The sequence below is a fragment of the Lepidochelys kempii genome, chromosome 4, assembly GCF_965140265.1.
Source record: "Lepidochelys kempii isolate rLepKem1 chromosome 4, rLepKem1.hap2, whole genome shotgun sequence".
In the NCBI taxonomy this organism is placed as follows: domain Eukaryota; kingdom Metazoa; phylum Chordata; order Testudines; family Cheloniidae; genus Lepidochelys; species Lepidochelys kempii.
Genome location: NC_133259.1, coordinates 119,483,156 through 119,499,595, shown reverse-complemented (window position 1 = coordinate 119,499,595; position 16,440 = coordinate 119,483,156). Strand labels below are relative to the sequence as shown.

The 16,440-nt window shown below is 48.0% G+C and overlaps 1 protein-coding gene across 1 annotated transcript; it reads left to right on the top strand.

The window, feature by feature from the left end:
• Positions 1-6,471: 6,471 nt before the first annotated feature.
• LOC140910030 (uncharacterized) lies at positions 6,472-12,293 on the top strand. The gene is made up of 2 exons (XM_073340138.1): positions 6,472-6,718; positions 10,538-12,293. The coding sequence occupies exons 1-2, from the start codon at positions 6,472-6,474 to the stop codon at positions 11,155-11,157; spliced, it is 867 nt and encodes a 288-aa protein (XP_073196239.1). The 3' UTR covers positions 11,158-12,293.
• Positions 12,294-16,440: the final 4,147 nt, after the last annotated feature.

The following is a 16,440-nucleotide window of genomic DNA, read 5'->3' as shown; positions in this document are numbered from 1 at the left end:
ACATCCCATAGAATTATATATTTATGTAATAACTATTGCGCTTTGGTCATTGCATTCCCACGTTTATGGGACCCCAAAGAAATATTTTTGTGCACCCAGTGAAACTAAGAAGTCTAAACCTTTCGCCTTTGCTTTATTCGTTCTCTGCTCCCTCCCTTCATAAAAGGGAACCTCATGGTTGTATTTGCTGTCCCCAGAATATTTGGTGATGTAGCGCATATTCTAGGAAAGGGAAAAGTTTGAGCTAGGGAGACGCAGGAGATGATGCTGATGGACATTGCAGATGGAGAGAGAAGTCTGTCTGTCGGTCTCCATTTTTGTTGCTATAGAAAGATTTGTGGATTTGGAAAGCAAGATAACGACAAGAATCAGGCTTACGGCTGCAACCAACATTCTATTTTACTATTGGAAAGAGCTCTTTCTAACGACCTAAAGCCACTCAGATCACATTCATAAATATTTCAAACACAAAGCGTTGTTATTTACTTTAAAGTTTTTGACCCAATAGCTGCATTGTGGGAATCTCACTCGGTGATGTGAAGAGAATTCCAGGTGCTTGGACTATGCATTCGTTTTATTGAGTTCTCATTTACGAATAACAGTGGACTTTCCCTTTCTTGGCCTATTTTACTGCAAAATATATCAAAAATACTTAATACCAAGGAGGGAAAAAATGAACACAATTACTTTAGAAAGGTTATCTAGTTTCTAATGAAATTTGATTGTGAATACTTCTTAGATTTAGATTATGGTTGTGCCATGGAAATAAGTAAAATGTAAGTGAAGTGATTTTTGTAATGCTTTCCTAGGAAATTCCAGGATTTAGTTAAAATTATTAGCCACTGAAAATAATGATCAAATAGGAATTTGAGATATTTTATTTTAATGTGCACAAAGTATTCACGTTCCCCTCTTCAAATACAGTCCATTAAAGAAAGAGTTAGAGAGGTACAGACCTAAAGAGAGGCAGTTTTGACAATAAAATAAAATAATTAAATATAGAGGTAACCCCCCTCCCAAAATAAATAAACACACAACTCCCCCTCTTCCCCCCAAAACCCCTCCCAATATAACAAGTAGTTGCTTTTAATCGAAAAGACTGTACATCCTCCGGAGAGGAGCAACAATCTTCTGGGTAATAGAAATTGAATTGCTGAGATAAATAGATTCATTTTTGATGTAAAAGAGTAATGATGGAATAGGGGGTAATACATCCCCATTTGATCAGGAGAAGCTGTGCAAGTAAAAAGCTTGAGGGCTGACTCAGCAGCAGCAATCACAACTTCAGAAGGCTGATCCTCCAGGTTACTTCTTGTGCCCTGCTTACAGCTTGGAGAAAACGTTGAGTTTAACCTAAACAAACGTGGCGTAAGTTTTAAGCAACAATTCGACACAGGAAACTGTGCGCTAGGTTTTCACACTATGTGTCTGGAAGAGCGTTTGACGGTGGCAAGAGCAACCACAGGTCCAACTAATTCCCCAAGTCCTAGACACGAGTTTATAAGAAAATGTGTCCAGACAAATACTTCAAGTGACCTTTCGCCACTCAGCTTTAGAAATAGAGTCTTGATAATCTAATTTTATTCTATAGGCAGAGAATTCTTTCTCTCTCTCTCATTTTCTCTCTCTCTCTCTCTCTCTCTCTCTCTCACACACACACACAATTTGAAGTAAAAGTGTGATTTTGGTTTAAGGGCCGCAGGGTTTGTCCGTTAGCTTGGTATGCATCTAGCTTCTGGATTCAAAAGAGGATCCCATCCCTTTTGGAATTCGGAGGACCTATAGGTCTTTGTTGCCAGTGAGTCATTTGACTGCCTGCATGGGCAGCCGGGGCGGTCAGATACTGGATTCAGCTTGTCAATGGAATAATATAGTTTCTGTACAGCAGCCAGCTTGGGATGTGAGGGAGAGGGAGGGATACAAACGTACCCAGAAACAGCGCTCTCATCTCATTGTCTAGCTCTTGTTCACCTTTGGTTGCTCAGAGCGGTAGCAGAACCTTCATTGATAATTCAGAGCATGATCTTGCTCCCATTGAAATCAATGGCAAAACTCCCATTGATTTCAATGGGTGCAGGATCGGGCCCCTTATAGTAAGGTATACATATTCTTGTTATTTAAATACCACATTTCTAAAAAAATCACATTACCTCTTTGCCTTTCATTTAGCCTGAAATTTATGAATGGTCTACAGGTCGTTAGATCATTATATTTCTGTTTCCTTTGCTGACGTACTTGAAGGTTTAACCTTTACCTGAGTGTAAAATATGTGACACTAGCTAAAAGTTATTTACCCTTCCTGAAATTCACCCAATTTCCTCCTTGCTTTCTGTTCTCTCAAATTGTTTTCTTTCTTTAAATAAGAGATTGAAATAATACTCAGAAGCTCAATAATTTTCCCCTCCCTGGAGTAAACTTGAGATGTTTTCTAGAGTAAACAGACCTAGATGACTAGATGACCAGACCTAGATGGCAATAGAAAATTCTTCTGCAGCAGGGAATATGACTGATAAATGAACATGAGGGGGACAAAACCATCTAAATTTTAATCAAAGTGGGAAGAGTCCTCCTGAGGCGAAGTTTTCTTGACTCATATTGAAATTCACTGACCATCTCCCCTTTTCTTCTTAAAATTTCTTACCACTAATAAAACTATTATCTTCTCTCCACTCCCCCGTCCCCTCCATCTCTCATTTGAAGATGCTCTTTTCTTTAATGGTTCATCTCCCGTTCTTCCCACCAAACTGCACAGGAGATGTGGAATCAGATGCAAGGCGAATAAGGCAGGTTAACGGAAGATTAGCACTTTGCGCCTGGTGGAAAATGTACAGTGCTCTGGCAGACGAAAGCATTCAAATCTTGAATCTATTTATAAAGTGAAGCTAATTGTCATGAAAATGTCTTACACACGCTCTTTTAAAGAACCATCGCCGCCTGTAAAGAGGAAGGAAGTTTTAAGATGCCTTAATTTAGCTTATGGTACCTATGGCACCTGGGCATTGAAAAGCCTGCCAGCAGTTCTATCCTCAGCCCCGAATCAGCCCCGAATTTGCCCTCAGCATCTTTTCGTGGTTGAAACACCGAGTATCAAAGCAGAAGGGCCTCTTTAAACACTCAGCCAATTATGGAAAAGTAAAAAAAAAAAAAAAAAAACACCTTTGACTTTCTGCCTTAACTGGACAAATTGGCTCGAACAATTTAGGCAGCTGTTAAAAGCTGCAATGTTGAAAGGCCCTGTTGTGGAAAAACCCTTAAGGAATAACAAACAGACCCCTTCCCAAGACAACCACCCTCCTACCCTTCCACAACACTCCACTCCCCACCCAACACACACCCCTCCACAGCACATAAAACATCCCCCCCACAACACGTCCTCCCTCCACAATACACCCACCAAACCTTCCACAACTCCCCCTCCACAACACACACCACCTCCACAACATGACACACAAACACCCCGCTCGCTTTCACAGCATACATGCACACACTTCTGCCCTTCCCACACCGCGGTCACCCCTCCACCACACACACAAAGCCTTCCACAGCCCACACATGCACACATAAAGAGGGCAAAATAGTGAAGTTTAAGTTTGAATGGGTTACGATCTGCAATATGAAATCTCCAATCTCAACCACTGACATCTCCAAATGTCCTTATGAATGAATGAGAAAATACGTTGTATGCATTATTATCCTCCTAAAGTATACAGAAGGGCACAAACACTGTCTAAATCTCTTGTAAGTCACATATCAAACACCTTATTGCATGAGACTTTTGCTTTTTGTCCTTAAAAATAGACTCTCTCAATCTGCAGACATCTCTGAGGACTTTTTGGTAAATTGAAACTCCCAACCCGCTTGGGCAGCAAATGAAAAGGTCTGTGGTTGCACTTTCCAGTCAACAATATGTGGAGAAATCCTATATACTAGGCCTGATGTTTTACAGGTGCAAGGGGGAGCAGACTCATGAGAAGAGGAGAATCACTCCAGTCACTTCAAAGGAGCTACTCCTGATTTACTTCTGTGGGAGGTAAATCAAGCCAACTCTTCCCCCCTTATTTCCCTGCGTCTCATCTCTCTGGTATGTATTAAAATAAAAAGTTTATATTGACTGTGCTTAGGGGCTCCAATCATAGATCTAGGCTCCACTGTGCTACAAACAAATACTAAAACCATAGTCCCTGCCCCAGCTAGTTTACATTTACTGAGACTAAATATTCTGACAGTGTTTGGTAGCTATTGGTATTTTGCTTTCTCTTCTCTCCTCCTCTCACCTTCTCCCCTTTGCCCCCTGCTCTTCAATTCTTGCCCCTTTCTTCTCATTTTACACCCTGATCTCCATTCCATCCTCTGCATAAATTCCTCCTTCACCTCTCCTTCCTCTGCATCCAGTCTATCTTGTTTTCTTGATTAACCACCTTCCCTCTTTCACTCTCTGTGGCTACCCTATTCCCTCTCTTTCATTTCCCCCATCTCTCCTGTGCCTGCCCTGTATACCTTACTTTCACTTCGACTATCGCCACATAGCCGTTTGTCTTTCTCTATGACATTCCCATAACTTTGCCATCCTCTGTATCCTTCCTGTACCACCTGTACCCTTCTGATTTTCTCTACCCAGGTCATCTTCCTTCACTATCTGTCTCCTCTACCTTTTGTATTACGGCAGCACTTAGGAGCCCTACTCATGGAGCAGGATATAGGCACTGTACAAAGAGAAACGCAAAAACCTGTCTCTGCCACAAGGAACTTACAATTTAAGACAAGAGACCACAGATGAATACAGTCAGATGGGGGGTGGGGAAAGGGGAGTACAAGGAAACAGTGGGATCGGATGATATTGGTCAGCATGGTAAGCATCTGACTAGTATCTGCTTATCACATCAGCAGCCTAATCATTGTCAAGTTTTTTTTGTAGACATCATGGAGAAGGAGAGTTTTAAAGATGTGTGAGTGAAAGGAGGATAACCTTAATGTTGTGGATGTTTACAGGGAGCTCCTCCCAAGCGTTACCAGAAGCATGAGAGCAAATATGAAAATAATTGTTTGAAATTTTAACAAATGGACAAAGGGGCTAGCATCGTAAGTTGGATGTAGGAGCCGATAACTCAATAGTAAATGAGAGATGATAGGACAGACATAGGCCTTGAAAGTGAATACAAGTAGCTCATGTCTGATGTGACAGAGAAGGGGGCACTAGTAATGGAGGGATGCAAAGAGAAGGGTGACATGATCAGAGAGATTGGCCTGGAAAACATCTTTGCGCAGCATTCTGAATGGATATGACTGGGGCAAGGTCCCCTTGCTCACCTGCCTTACAGTGAGGAGAGGCCAAAGAGAAGGATGAGATCTGTAATGGTGAGAGCCTGGACAGGTGTTTTAGTTAGGTGGATGGATAGGAAAGGTGCTGTTTTACAGGTGTTCTGCAGCAAAAAATCTGAGAGGTTTAGATGCAGCCTGGATATAAGGAATTAAAGACAGGACCTAGTCCAAGATGTTCTCCATGTCCACTGAAAGTAGGGCTTCATCTGCAGCAAAGCAGAATTACTTTAGATCAGGGGTTCTCAAACTGGGGGTTGCAAGATTATTACATGGGGGGTCGCCAGCTGTCAGCCTCCACCCCCCCAAACCCCGCTTCACTTCCAGCATTTATAATAGTGCTAAATGTAAAAAAAGTGTTTTTAGTTTATAAGGGGAGGGGGTCACAGAGGCTGGCTGTGTGAACGTGGTCACCAATTCAAAACTTTGAGAACCGCTGGGTTAGATATTAGGAAACACTTTCTAATGATAAATTATAATGGTAAGCTTACAATTTCACCGCCCACTTCAAAGGGAAGGGCGGGATATTTCCCTGTCTCTGGTAGATTTCACCCATCCCCGCATATTGCTAATCCACGGTTGGCAGAAATGGCTGATCACAAACATGGAGGTTTCTTTTACAGCAGTAAGTAAAAATATCCCAGGAGAGCCCGTTGAAGGTCTCCACCCCCACACCCATTGCAGGGGCCCTTTTCGCCTCCCTCCCAATCTCTCATCTTCCTCCTCGTTACTCCTTCAGGGTCCTTCTCGGTCTCCCTCCCTTTTCCCCTCCTGGTCCCTTTCTCAGATCCCCCCCCCTTGTTTCCCTTTGATCCTCCCCTTTCCCACTGCCTGGCTCCTCACTCCCCTCTTTTTTCTCCTCCTCCTCCCTCCCCGCATCTCCATCTCCCCCAGTCTCGTACCCCCTCCCTCTCTCCAGCCATTCCTCTCTCTGCTCTCTCCTCCTTCCCCCCCCCCCCGCTTCTCCCCCCCCTCCTCTCCCGTCGCTGGCCCCGCCCTCCGTCCCGCCGCCGCCAATCCGTACAGCTCCCCCTGGCAGCCGCCCGGCCGGCGGTTCAGCGCCGCCGCGGCTCCGGCCAGGCCCGCGGGATGCTGCAGCCGGCGGGGAGTCGGAGGCGCAGAGGCCGGCAGGAGCCGGGCAACCGCGCGCCCCTCATGGCCGGGCTGCCGCTGGGCTGCGAGAGCCGCCGGAGCCTGAGCCCGGGCGCGGAGCCGCCCCGCGCCCGCCTGGCGTTCACCATTGACGGCATCTTGAAGCGCCAGTCTCGGGGCGGCGCGGACTCGGCCAGGAGCCCCAGGCTGCGGCGGGACCCGGGCAGAGCCCGCTGCTCCCGGCTGGACCCGGAGGGGCAGGAGGAGGGGCCTTTGGGACAGCAGCCCGGTGCACGCTACAGAAACCCGGGTAGAGAGACGGGAGCCGCCGGCTGTATCTTTGACATGCACAACTAGACACGGCGCGCGCGCGCACACACACACACACACACACACACACACACACACTGCGCCCCCACCCCACCCTCTGCACACAGCACCACACACACACACACACACACACACACACACACACACACACACTGCGTCCCCACCCCACCGTCTACACACAGCACCACACACACACACTGCGTCCCCACCCCACCCTCTGCACACAGCACCACACACACACACACACACACACACAGCGTCCCCACCCCACCGTCTACACACAGCACCACACACACACACTGCGTCCCCACCCCACCGTCTACACACAGCACCACACACACACACACTGCGCCCCCACCCCACCCTCTGCACACAGCACCACACACACACACACACACACACACAGCGTCCCCACCCCACCGTCTACACACAGCACCACACACACACACTGCGTCCCCACCCCACCCTCTGCACACAGCACCACACACACACACACTGTGCCCCCACCCCACCCTCTGCACACAGCACCACACACACACACACTGCGCCCCCACCCCACCCTCTGCACACAGCACCACACACACACACACTGCGCCCCCACCCCACCCTCTGCACACAGCACCACACACACACACACTGTGCCCCCACCCCACCCTCTGCACACAGCACCACACACACACACACACACACACGCTGCGTCCCCACCCCACCCTCTGCACACAGCACCACACACACACACGCTGCGTCCCCACCCCACCCTCTGCACACAGCACCACACACACACACACTGCGCCCCCACCCCACCCTCTGCACACAGCACCACACACACACACACTGTGCCCCCACCCCACCCTCTGCACACAGCACCACACACACACACACACACACACGCTGCGTCCCCACCCCACCCTCTGCACACAGCACCACACACACACACACTGCGCCCCCACCCCACCCTCTGCACACAGCACCACACACACACACACACACACACACACACACACACTGCGTCCCCACCCCACCCTCTGCACACAGCACCACACACACACACACACACACACACTGCGTCCCCATCCCACCGTCTACACACAGCACCACACACACACACACTGCGCCCCCACCCCACCCTCTGCACACAGCACCACACACACACACACACACACACACACACTGCGCCCCCACCCCACCCTCTGCACACAGCACCACACACACACACACACACACACACACACACACTGCGTCCCCACCCCACCGTCTACACACAGCACCACACACACACACTGCGTCCCCACCCCACCCTCTGCACACAGCACCACACACACACACACACACACACACAGCGTCCCCACCCCACCGTCTACACACAGCACCACACACACACACTGCGTCCCCACCCCACCGTCTACACACAGCACCACACACACACACACTGCGCCCCCACCCCACCCTCTGCACACAGCACCACACACACACACACACACACACACAGCGTCCCCACCCCACCGTCTACACACAGCACCACACACACACACTGCGTCCCCACCCCACCCTCTGCACACAGCACCACACACACACACACTGTGCCCCCACCCCACCCTCTGCACACAGCACCACACACACACACACACACACACACAGCGTCCCCACCCCACCCTCTGCACACAGCACCACACACACACACACACACACACACTGCGTCCCCACCCCACCCTCTGCACACAGCACCACACACACACACACACACACACACAGCGTCCCCACCCCACCGTCTACACACAGCACCACACACACACACTGCGTCCCCACCCCACCGTCTACACACAGCACCACACACACACACACTGCGCCCCCACCCCACCCTCTGCACACAGCACCACACACACACACACACACACACACAGCGTCCCCACCCCACCGTCTACACACAGCACCACACACACACACTGCGTCCCCACCCCACCCTCTGCACACAGCACCACACACACACACACTGCGTCCCCACCCCACCCTCTGCACACAGCACCACACACACACACACTGTGCCCCCACCCCACCCTCTGCACACAGCACCACACACACACACACTGCGCCCCCACCCCACCCTCTGCACACAGCACCACACACACACACACTGTGCCCCCACCCCACCCTCTGCACACAGCACCACACACACACACTGCGCCCCCACCCCACCCTCTGCACACAGCACCACACACACACACACACACACACACAGCGTCCCCACCCCACCGTCTACACACAGCACCACACACACACACACTGCGCCCCCACCCCACCCTCTGCACACAGCACCACACACACACACACACACACACACACACACACTGCGTCCCCATCCCACCCTCTGCACACAGCACCACACACACACACACACACACACACACACTGCGTCCCCACCCCACCCTCTGCACACAGCACCACACACACACACACACACACACACTGCGTCCCCATCCCACCGTCTACACACAGCACCACACACACACACACTGCGCCCCCACCCCACCCTCTGCACACAGCACCACACACACACACTGCGCCCCCACCCCACCCTCTGCACACAGCACCACACACACACACACACACACACACACACTGCGCCCCCACCCCACCCTCTGCACACAGCACCACACACACAAACACTGCGCCCCCACCCCACCGTCTACACACAGCACCACACACAAACACACTGCGTCCCCATCCCACCGTCTACACACAGCACCACACACAAACACACTGCGTCCCCATCCCACCGTCTACACACAGCACCACACACACACACACACACACACACAAACACACTGCGTCCCCACCCCACCCTCTGCACACAGCACCACACACTGCACAACCACCCCACATACTGCGCACACACCACCATATACTGCACCCCCCCACACCTACTGCACACACCCATACGGCACCCCCACATTGCATGCCCCTGCCTACCACACACATCCCTACATATCCACTGCACTCCTACTGCACACACTGCACACCCCTCACCTACTGCATCCACATCCCTGAACACACACTCCCACCTGCGGCACACACCTCTGCACACTGCCACACAATGCACACACACCTACTGCCTCTGCATGCCACCCCTACACAAACTGCGCACACATCATCCCTTCACACTCTTCTTGCATACCACACCGATACACACAGACATACTGTATACCCACACCGACTGCATTATCCACACGGCACACACTCACCTACACAAATACACTGCGCACACACTGTACGCTCGCCCCCACCACACAGCATTCATATTGCACGGTGCATTCAGGTAGAGCCAGGGGCTTGGATCCCAGGGGATGAGTGTGGGCTGGGTGGCTGCATAGATACCTCACTCCCGCTGCACACACACGGTTCTCCTGTTACACTTTGCCATGGTGATGAATGGGGGATAGATAACTATCCCTCCCCGGCCCCCCCCCGCCCCCCAAGTCTCTCAGGCTGTTTATACCGGGTACCCTACCCCACTCCCGCCGCCTTCTGGCCCTGTCCTGAACCTTCGGGCACCTAATTTCTCTCCTACGGCTCCCCATCCCTTGAAGTGCCGCTGGATCCGTTATCGGAAGCTCTTCGCCCTCTCTCCTTCCCGGGGGGTCCCCCGGGGGGTTGCTGCTAGACACCCCGGACTGCTAGACTCGCCCTCAGCAGTTCCCGGCCCCCCCGCTGCCCATCGGGCTCCCAGCCGGACGCGCGGCGGTGCGGGACGCGGGCTCTTGCCGCGGCCGGCGGGGGTTGACGCTGTGCTTTGCCACTGCAGGAAAGGAGACGGGCCGGATGGCAGCGGACGGGGCGGCAGGACGGGGCCTCGGGCCCGGCGGTGAAACAGGGGGAGGAGGCGCGGGCTCCCCGCTGCCCGAGGGCTTGCCCCGCAGCCCCGACGCCTCGCCCCGGGAAGGAGGAGCAGCCGGGGCCCACGGGGGCTGCAGCAAGAAAAGCAGCAAGGTACTGGCGGGGGCCAGCAAGAAGAAGACCCGCACCATCTTCTCCAAGAGCCAGGTCTTCCAGCTGGAGTCCGCCTTCGGCAGGAAGCGCTACCTGAGCAGCGCCGAGCGAGCCGGCCTGGCCAGCGCCCTGCAGCTCTCCGAGACCCAGGTGAAGATCTGGTTCCAGAACCGCAGGAATAAGCTCAAGAGACAAATGTCTGCGGACCTGGAGGGCCCCGCTCCGGGCCAGGCAGAGCCGCCTGGGGAACTGCTATCCCAGGGGACGGCAGCTGCGGCTTCGCTCGCCTTCCCCGCCCTGTCCAAAGGCAGCACTTTCCTCCGTCGTTGTTTGCTGCCGCTGTCCTTCCCCCTGCTCTATCCGGGCAGCGCCGCCCCTTACCTGTGTTTCCCAAATCCGGGCAAATATTTCAGCCTTGTGGATGGGGATGTATAACCTCCCGTCCTCCTGCCCCCCCCGCACCTGCAGCCGAACGGCCTAGTTCCAGTTATCGGTCTGCATCTTCTGCCAGTGTTATCTATATGCACAGCATGTCCGTAGGATCCCTTCACCCCGCTCTCTGGTGTGTCTTCCTGCATTTGTTTCAACCCGTAACTTATTACAAAGACGCGACAAAAACAAAGTCCCGGGCAAAGCTACTGCTTTTAACCAGGGATCCATTTAACTTGGAACTCGGCGCTCTCCCCGTAGGCACCTTTCTCACACACTGTGCATCTGCGAAGGGGGTGGAGACCCACCTTGCTCTGTCAACACTTCATAAAAGAGAAACGCTGTCCTTCAAATGTTACCCAAAGATAGACGAACACTCACCAAACTATACCAATAAAAATATAAATCCAAGCAACAATTAGCTGTGTTTGATCACACGCTGGCTTTCTCTTTCAGTTGAAAGGATAATGTGTCTCTAAAATATTGTCAACGCTTAAAGGGTATTTTTACAAAGGTCTTTTTTACAATTCCAATTTTTCTTGTTAGTAGAGATACAGTTGTTGAGAACCAAAGAAAATGGGACATGAATTCTGGAGGCCATTCATTTGCTATATATCTATACCCATCTATATCCATATGTCTCAGTAGCAGATGCTATGTCCTGTATCACACTATCTCTCTCTCATGTGTTTGAGGCTGTGAGTACAATAATCTCTGAGCCCGCCTGTACTAAAGTATTAGGCCTGGTTAATACCTGAGAATTCTACGACTGTACATTCTCGAAAGCTAGGTATTTCCTGACACTATTAAGTTGTTGACATTTTGACTAAAATCTGGTTCTTGGGGTTTTAAACTGGCTCTTCCAGCGTCTCCAAGAAAAATCAAGCTCCCTGTCACATTTTTTGTATTAAGCCCCCAAAAATGTGGGACATTTTTATCTGCTATACTAGAATAATGAAACAATATTTTTTATAGATTTCTAAACCGAATTCTCATATATTGGTCTCAAGCTTCTACAATATACAAGGGTGGAAAATAAATCTTTTCTGTCAGAAACATAAACTGCATGCCTCTTCAATACAGTTAATGTTAAGCACTGTAAAAATAATAGTTCTTAGCACATGTCTGATAGGTTTTTTTTAATAAAGGTTTGAGAAAATACGTTTGTGGTATTATTAAAATTCACTTTTTCCTCTGCACTAAATGCCATCAGTGATTCAGGACTTTGTCCTTTATAAAGACTGTATGATTTGATAATTGAACTTTTAAATAAAATTATTGGGGAAATTAGAAGGCAACTGTGATTAGATCTATATTTTAGTTACGACCCTCAGCCAGGCAAAGACCTGAAATATGTGCTCAATTATGGCAAATAGAGCACGGAAAGGAAAATGTTTAAAACCCAGAAAAACAATTTTCCAAACCTGTTGAAATGAACATTCAAAGATAAGAGGGAAACAGCTGGGTGAAATTGACAAGTGCATCGTGATGGTGCGGCTGTTGACAAATGAAGTGCAGGAGAAAACTTTTTTTTTGTTTTTGTTTGTTTGTTTTTTGTTTTTAAGCAAAGCGCCGTCTTTTCTTCCTTTTTCTCTTGACTCCTCTCCGGTCGGTTAGTAAATGCAGGAGATAAGTGTCTGCGCAATTACGTGCACCAGCCCGAGTGTGAAATGTATGCAGTGGTTTGTGATGAAAGAACTTGACGCAAGAAAGAAGGGAGGGTTAAGATTGTAATTGGAAGACAGTCTCGTGTGGAACTTTTTTTTTTTTTCCAAAGGAAGAAATTCTATTAAAAGGAATATCGTTTGGTTTAATGCAGTTCCAGAGAAGTTGCTAAGTAAACATTTGATCAAATGAATTTGACCGTAGGATCACAGCTTTGCTTAGTGGCTATGGAGCTAAGCCATGTTTTGGCTTAATAAAATGGGAACATTGTTTGACCCGTCAAACTGCATTGCCAATCTTGAATTCTCTCACAGACGCCAAGTCCTGGAAGGCCTATATCTCAGATCATGACAATGGGAATAAACTACGATCCAAGAACGAAACAAGACTACACTGTAAACAGTCGTTTAGATATTATTAAACATAACGCCTACGAGCCCGTTCTGTTGATTGTACCTTCCTTGTTTCTTTACACTGCACCAAAAGTTTTTTTTTTCTCTCTCTCTGCGTTCACAGTTCAATTGTGGGGCTCAAAAATATGGCTGGCGCTTCAGCGGGCAACCCTCTTGTTTCATTCTCTGTCTATATATTTGGTTGAATAAATTAAGGAATTTTTTTGAACCCTCAAATCCCCCCCATATCTAAAGAGATTTGGCGACGGGTGTTAAACCTACAGAAGTGACGATGCCTTTATTTATAAGGATAATTTGATACTGGGCAACTATGTTATAGCTATATATTTACCGTGACGGATGATCTATTCAGGGGGAGAAGTAAGCGTGGGGAATATCTCAGCTTTTCAATTGTTAATTTAATACCTACGCAAAATACAGCATTTATTACTATGGAATTACTCTGGTAAGAAGCGGCAGCCTAATAGGACTCCACCATCCTTCCCAGAGGTCACAGCAATCGTATTTTCATCAGAAATAAAGGATATGCATGGAAGCAAAATTGAGTTTAATAACTTCACCCATTCGTACTTTTGATTCAACAAATGTCTCTGAAAAAGATAAAGGTAATAAATTAAAGCATCCTTTCAGATAATTAATACCCACTTATTCCAAGGTTATTATTACACCAGTTATTATGCAGGGGTTGGATTCTACTCCCTTTTACACCGGTGTGAATCTGGAATACCTACTGTTTTCAGTGGAGTTACTCTGGATTCACGTCAGTAACTGAATAAAAATCTCACCCAATGTTATTAAAGGAATATATTTTATATCTAAAAAGGAGATGTAACACAGACCTTCAGTATAATGTAGGTCCTAGGTTATGTCCAAAATTGTGCAGCTTTCTTATGAGTTTGTTCCAAATTTACTGAATATCCATAAAGAGCTAGTACTAGGATCAATAGTTGACAAAACACCTAAGCAGTTGAAATAAATAGTATTTTTCATAAGTATTATTCAAGCCATCACTGCAGTTATTTGGATCAATGGAAAAATACTGTTTCATATAATATGCTATTGAATATAATACACCCAGTCCTCCACTTGTAAGGTGTTTTTCTACATTAAATTATTTTAATGAAAAGATAACCAAGTACAGGACAGAACAAATGGTGTGATTCACAAATAAACATCTAACTTTTTAAAATTTATGCTGAATGCAACTGAGCTTTCTTCTGATTTTAAACTAATTATATTTGTAAGTGAAAATGGTTAGTTACCCTGTGTAAGGAAGTGGCTATTCTTTTAAAATATAAGGAAAATCTGTAAGTAAAGGAAGAAAAAATTGTCCTCATCACTGACATAAAAGTGACTCTAATCAATAACCTGATCCATATTCAACAGAGAGAAGCTAGAATACTACTGATGTTAAAGAAACTAATCTCTCAAGCATTTCAATGTCTGATGCCGCAGCAGGAGTGGGTCCTAAAGAAGGAGTCTCCGTTATTGTTGTTGGTGATCTGAAAATCCAGAAAAATTTCAGATCTTTAAGATTTTGGATAATTAGCTACTATTCTAGATGAGAGAAGAAATCCACCTCCTGCACAATATTAAATAAATGAGGCTTGTCTATTGGGGGACATCCAGAAAAATTAATTCAAATTAACTAAAGGTGTGAGTTGGAAGTGGCTTAGTTAAACTTCATTAAACCCCTGCATGAATGCCTTCATTCAGAATTAAAGTGGCTTTAATTCAGTTTATTTTAAATCACTTCCAAAGTGAATTAAATTAAACCAAATAAAGGCCCTCTGAATAATAGCATCCATACAGGGATTTAAGGTGATTCAATTAATCCACTTCATACCTTTAGTTAATTCAGATGAATTTTCCTGGATGTCCCCATGTAGACAAACCCTAAAAAAACCCCACCCTAATCCCCCCAATATATTACAGTTGACTAGTGGCTGCAACTGGGATTTGAAAGCTTGCTGCCAAAGTTTATTACAAATAAAGGAATGACCCCAGGGGCTTAGTTGATGTGTCAGTTTCAAAACTGTGGTTAGAAGAGATCATCTGCTTCCACGGAGAGGTACTACAAAGGATACAGCAGTGTAGCCAGAGCGCTGCAGCTCTACCGCGGGAGTGGGGATCCTTGCTACAGCACAGAAAGGGTTTTTCCATCACTGTAGCAAATCCACCTGCTCCAGAGACAGCAGTGAGGATGATGGAAGAATTCTCCCATCAGCTTAGCAAAGTCTACAGTGGGGGTTACATCGACCTTATTGCACGGGGTGTGAAGCTTTCACAGCCCTGAGACATGGAGCTAGGTCAACCTACATTTTAGGTGCAGACCAGGCCCAAGGGAATTCTTTATAACACTCTTCCCCTTAACAAAAACAACATGCACATTTTGTACTCCTGCTTATTATTTGTATTAGGATAGCACCTGCAGACCCTAAATGAGACTGGACTCCATTGTTCGAGGCACCTTACATACACATAATAAGCAAAAGTCCCTGCCCAGAAAATCTTACAATCTATCGACAAGTTTTATGTTGTGTTGCTGTAGCCGTGTCAGTCCTAGGATATTAGAGAGACACGGTGGGTGAGGTAATATCTTTTATTGGACCAACTTCTGTTGGTGAGAGGGACAAGCTTTTGAGTTTACACAGAGCAGACCTCATGTTGGTGTAAACTGAGAGTCAATCCACTGCGTTACATTGGCTTAAAATGGGTGTAAATGAGATCAGCGCCAGGTCTATTGATTTTAGTAGCAATTTTTCCTGGTCAGGGAATTTTCAGGATGGGCCCATAGTCTTAGAGCAAATAGAATGAGTGAATTATTTATTTTGGATTGGACTGGATGGACAGTGGCCTTATCTGGCCACTGAGGGGAGTGAATAAAGATTTCTACACCCCTCCCATTGTCTGCATAAGGGCTGCCCCAAACTGCAGCCTCTACACTCAGGAGAGGCTGGCTGCTTTCCAGAGCTCCTGGGCATGCAGAAGCTATGCCCCCACTACCTGTATAGGATGCGGTTTACTAGCCCCTGTGTAGCTGGCCAGCTCCATGGACCAGCACAGAGCCATAGCCCTGCCTCTTCTTCACCCCTCATGTGCCCCTGGGGGGAGTAGGGAGGGAGCAGTCCCTCCACTCCCATGGGTGCAGATGATGTAATTCTACCTGACCCTTACATGAGCGATGTTAGAAAGGGAAGGTGCTTCCGCC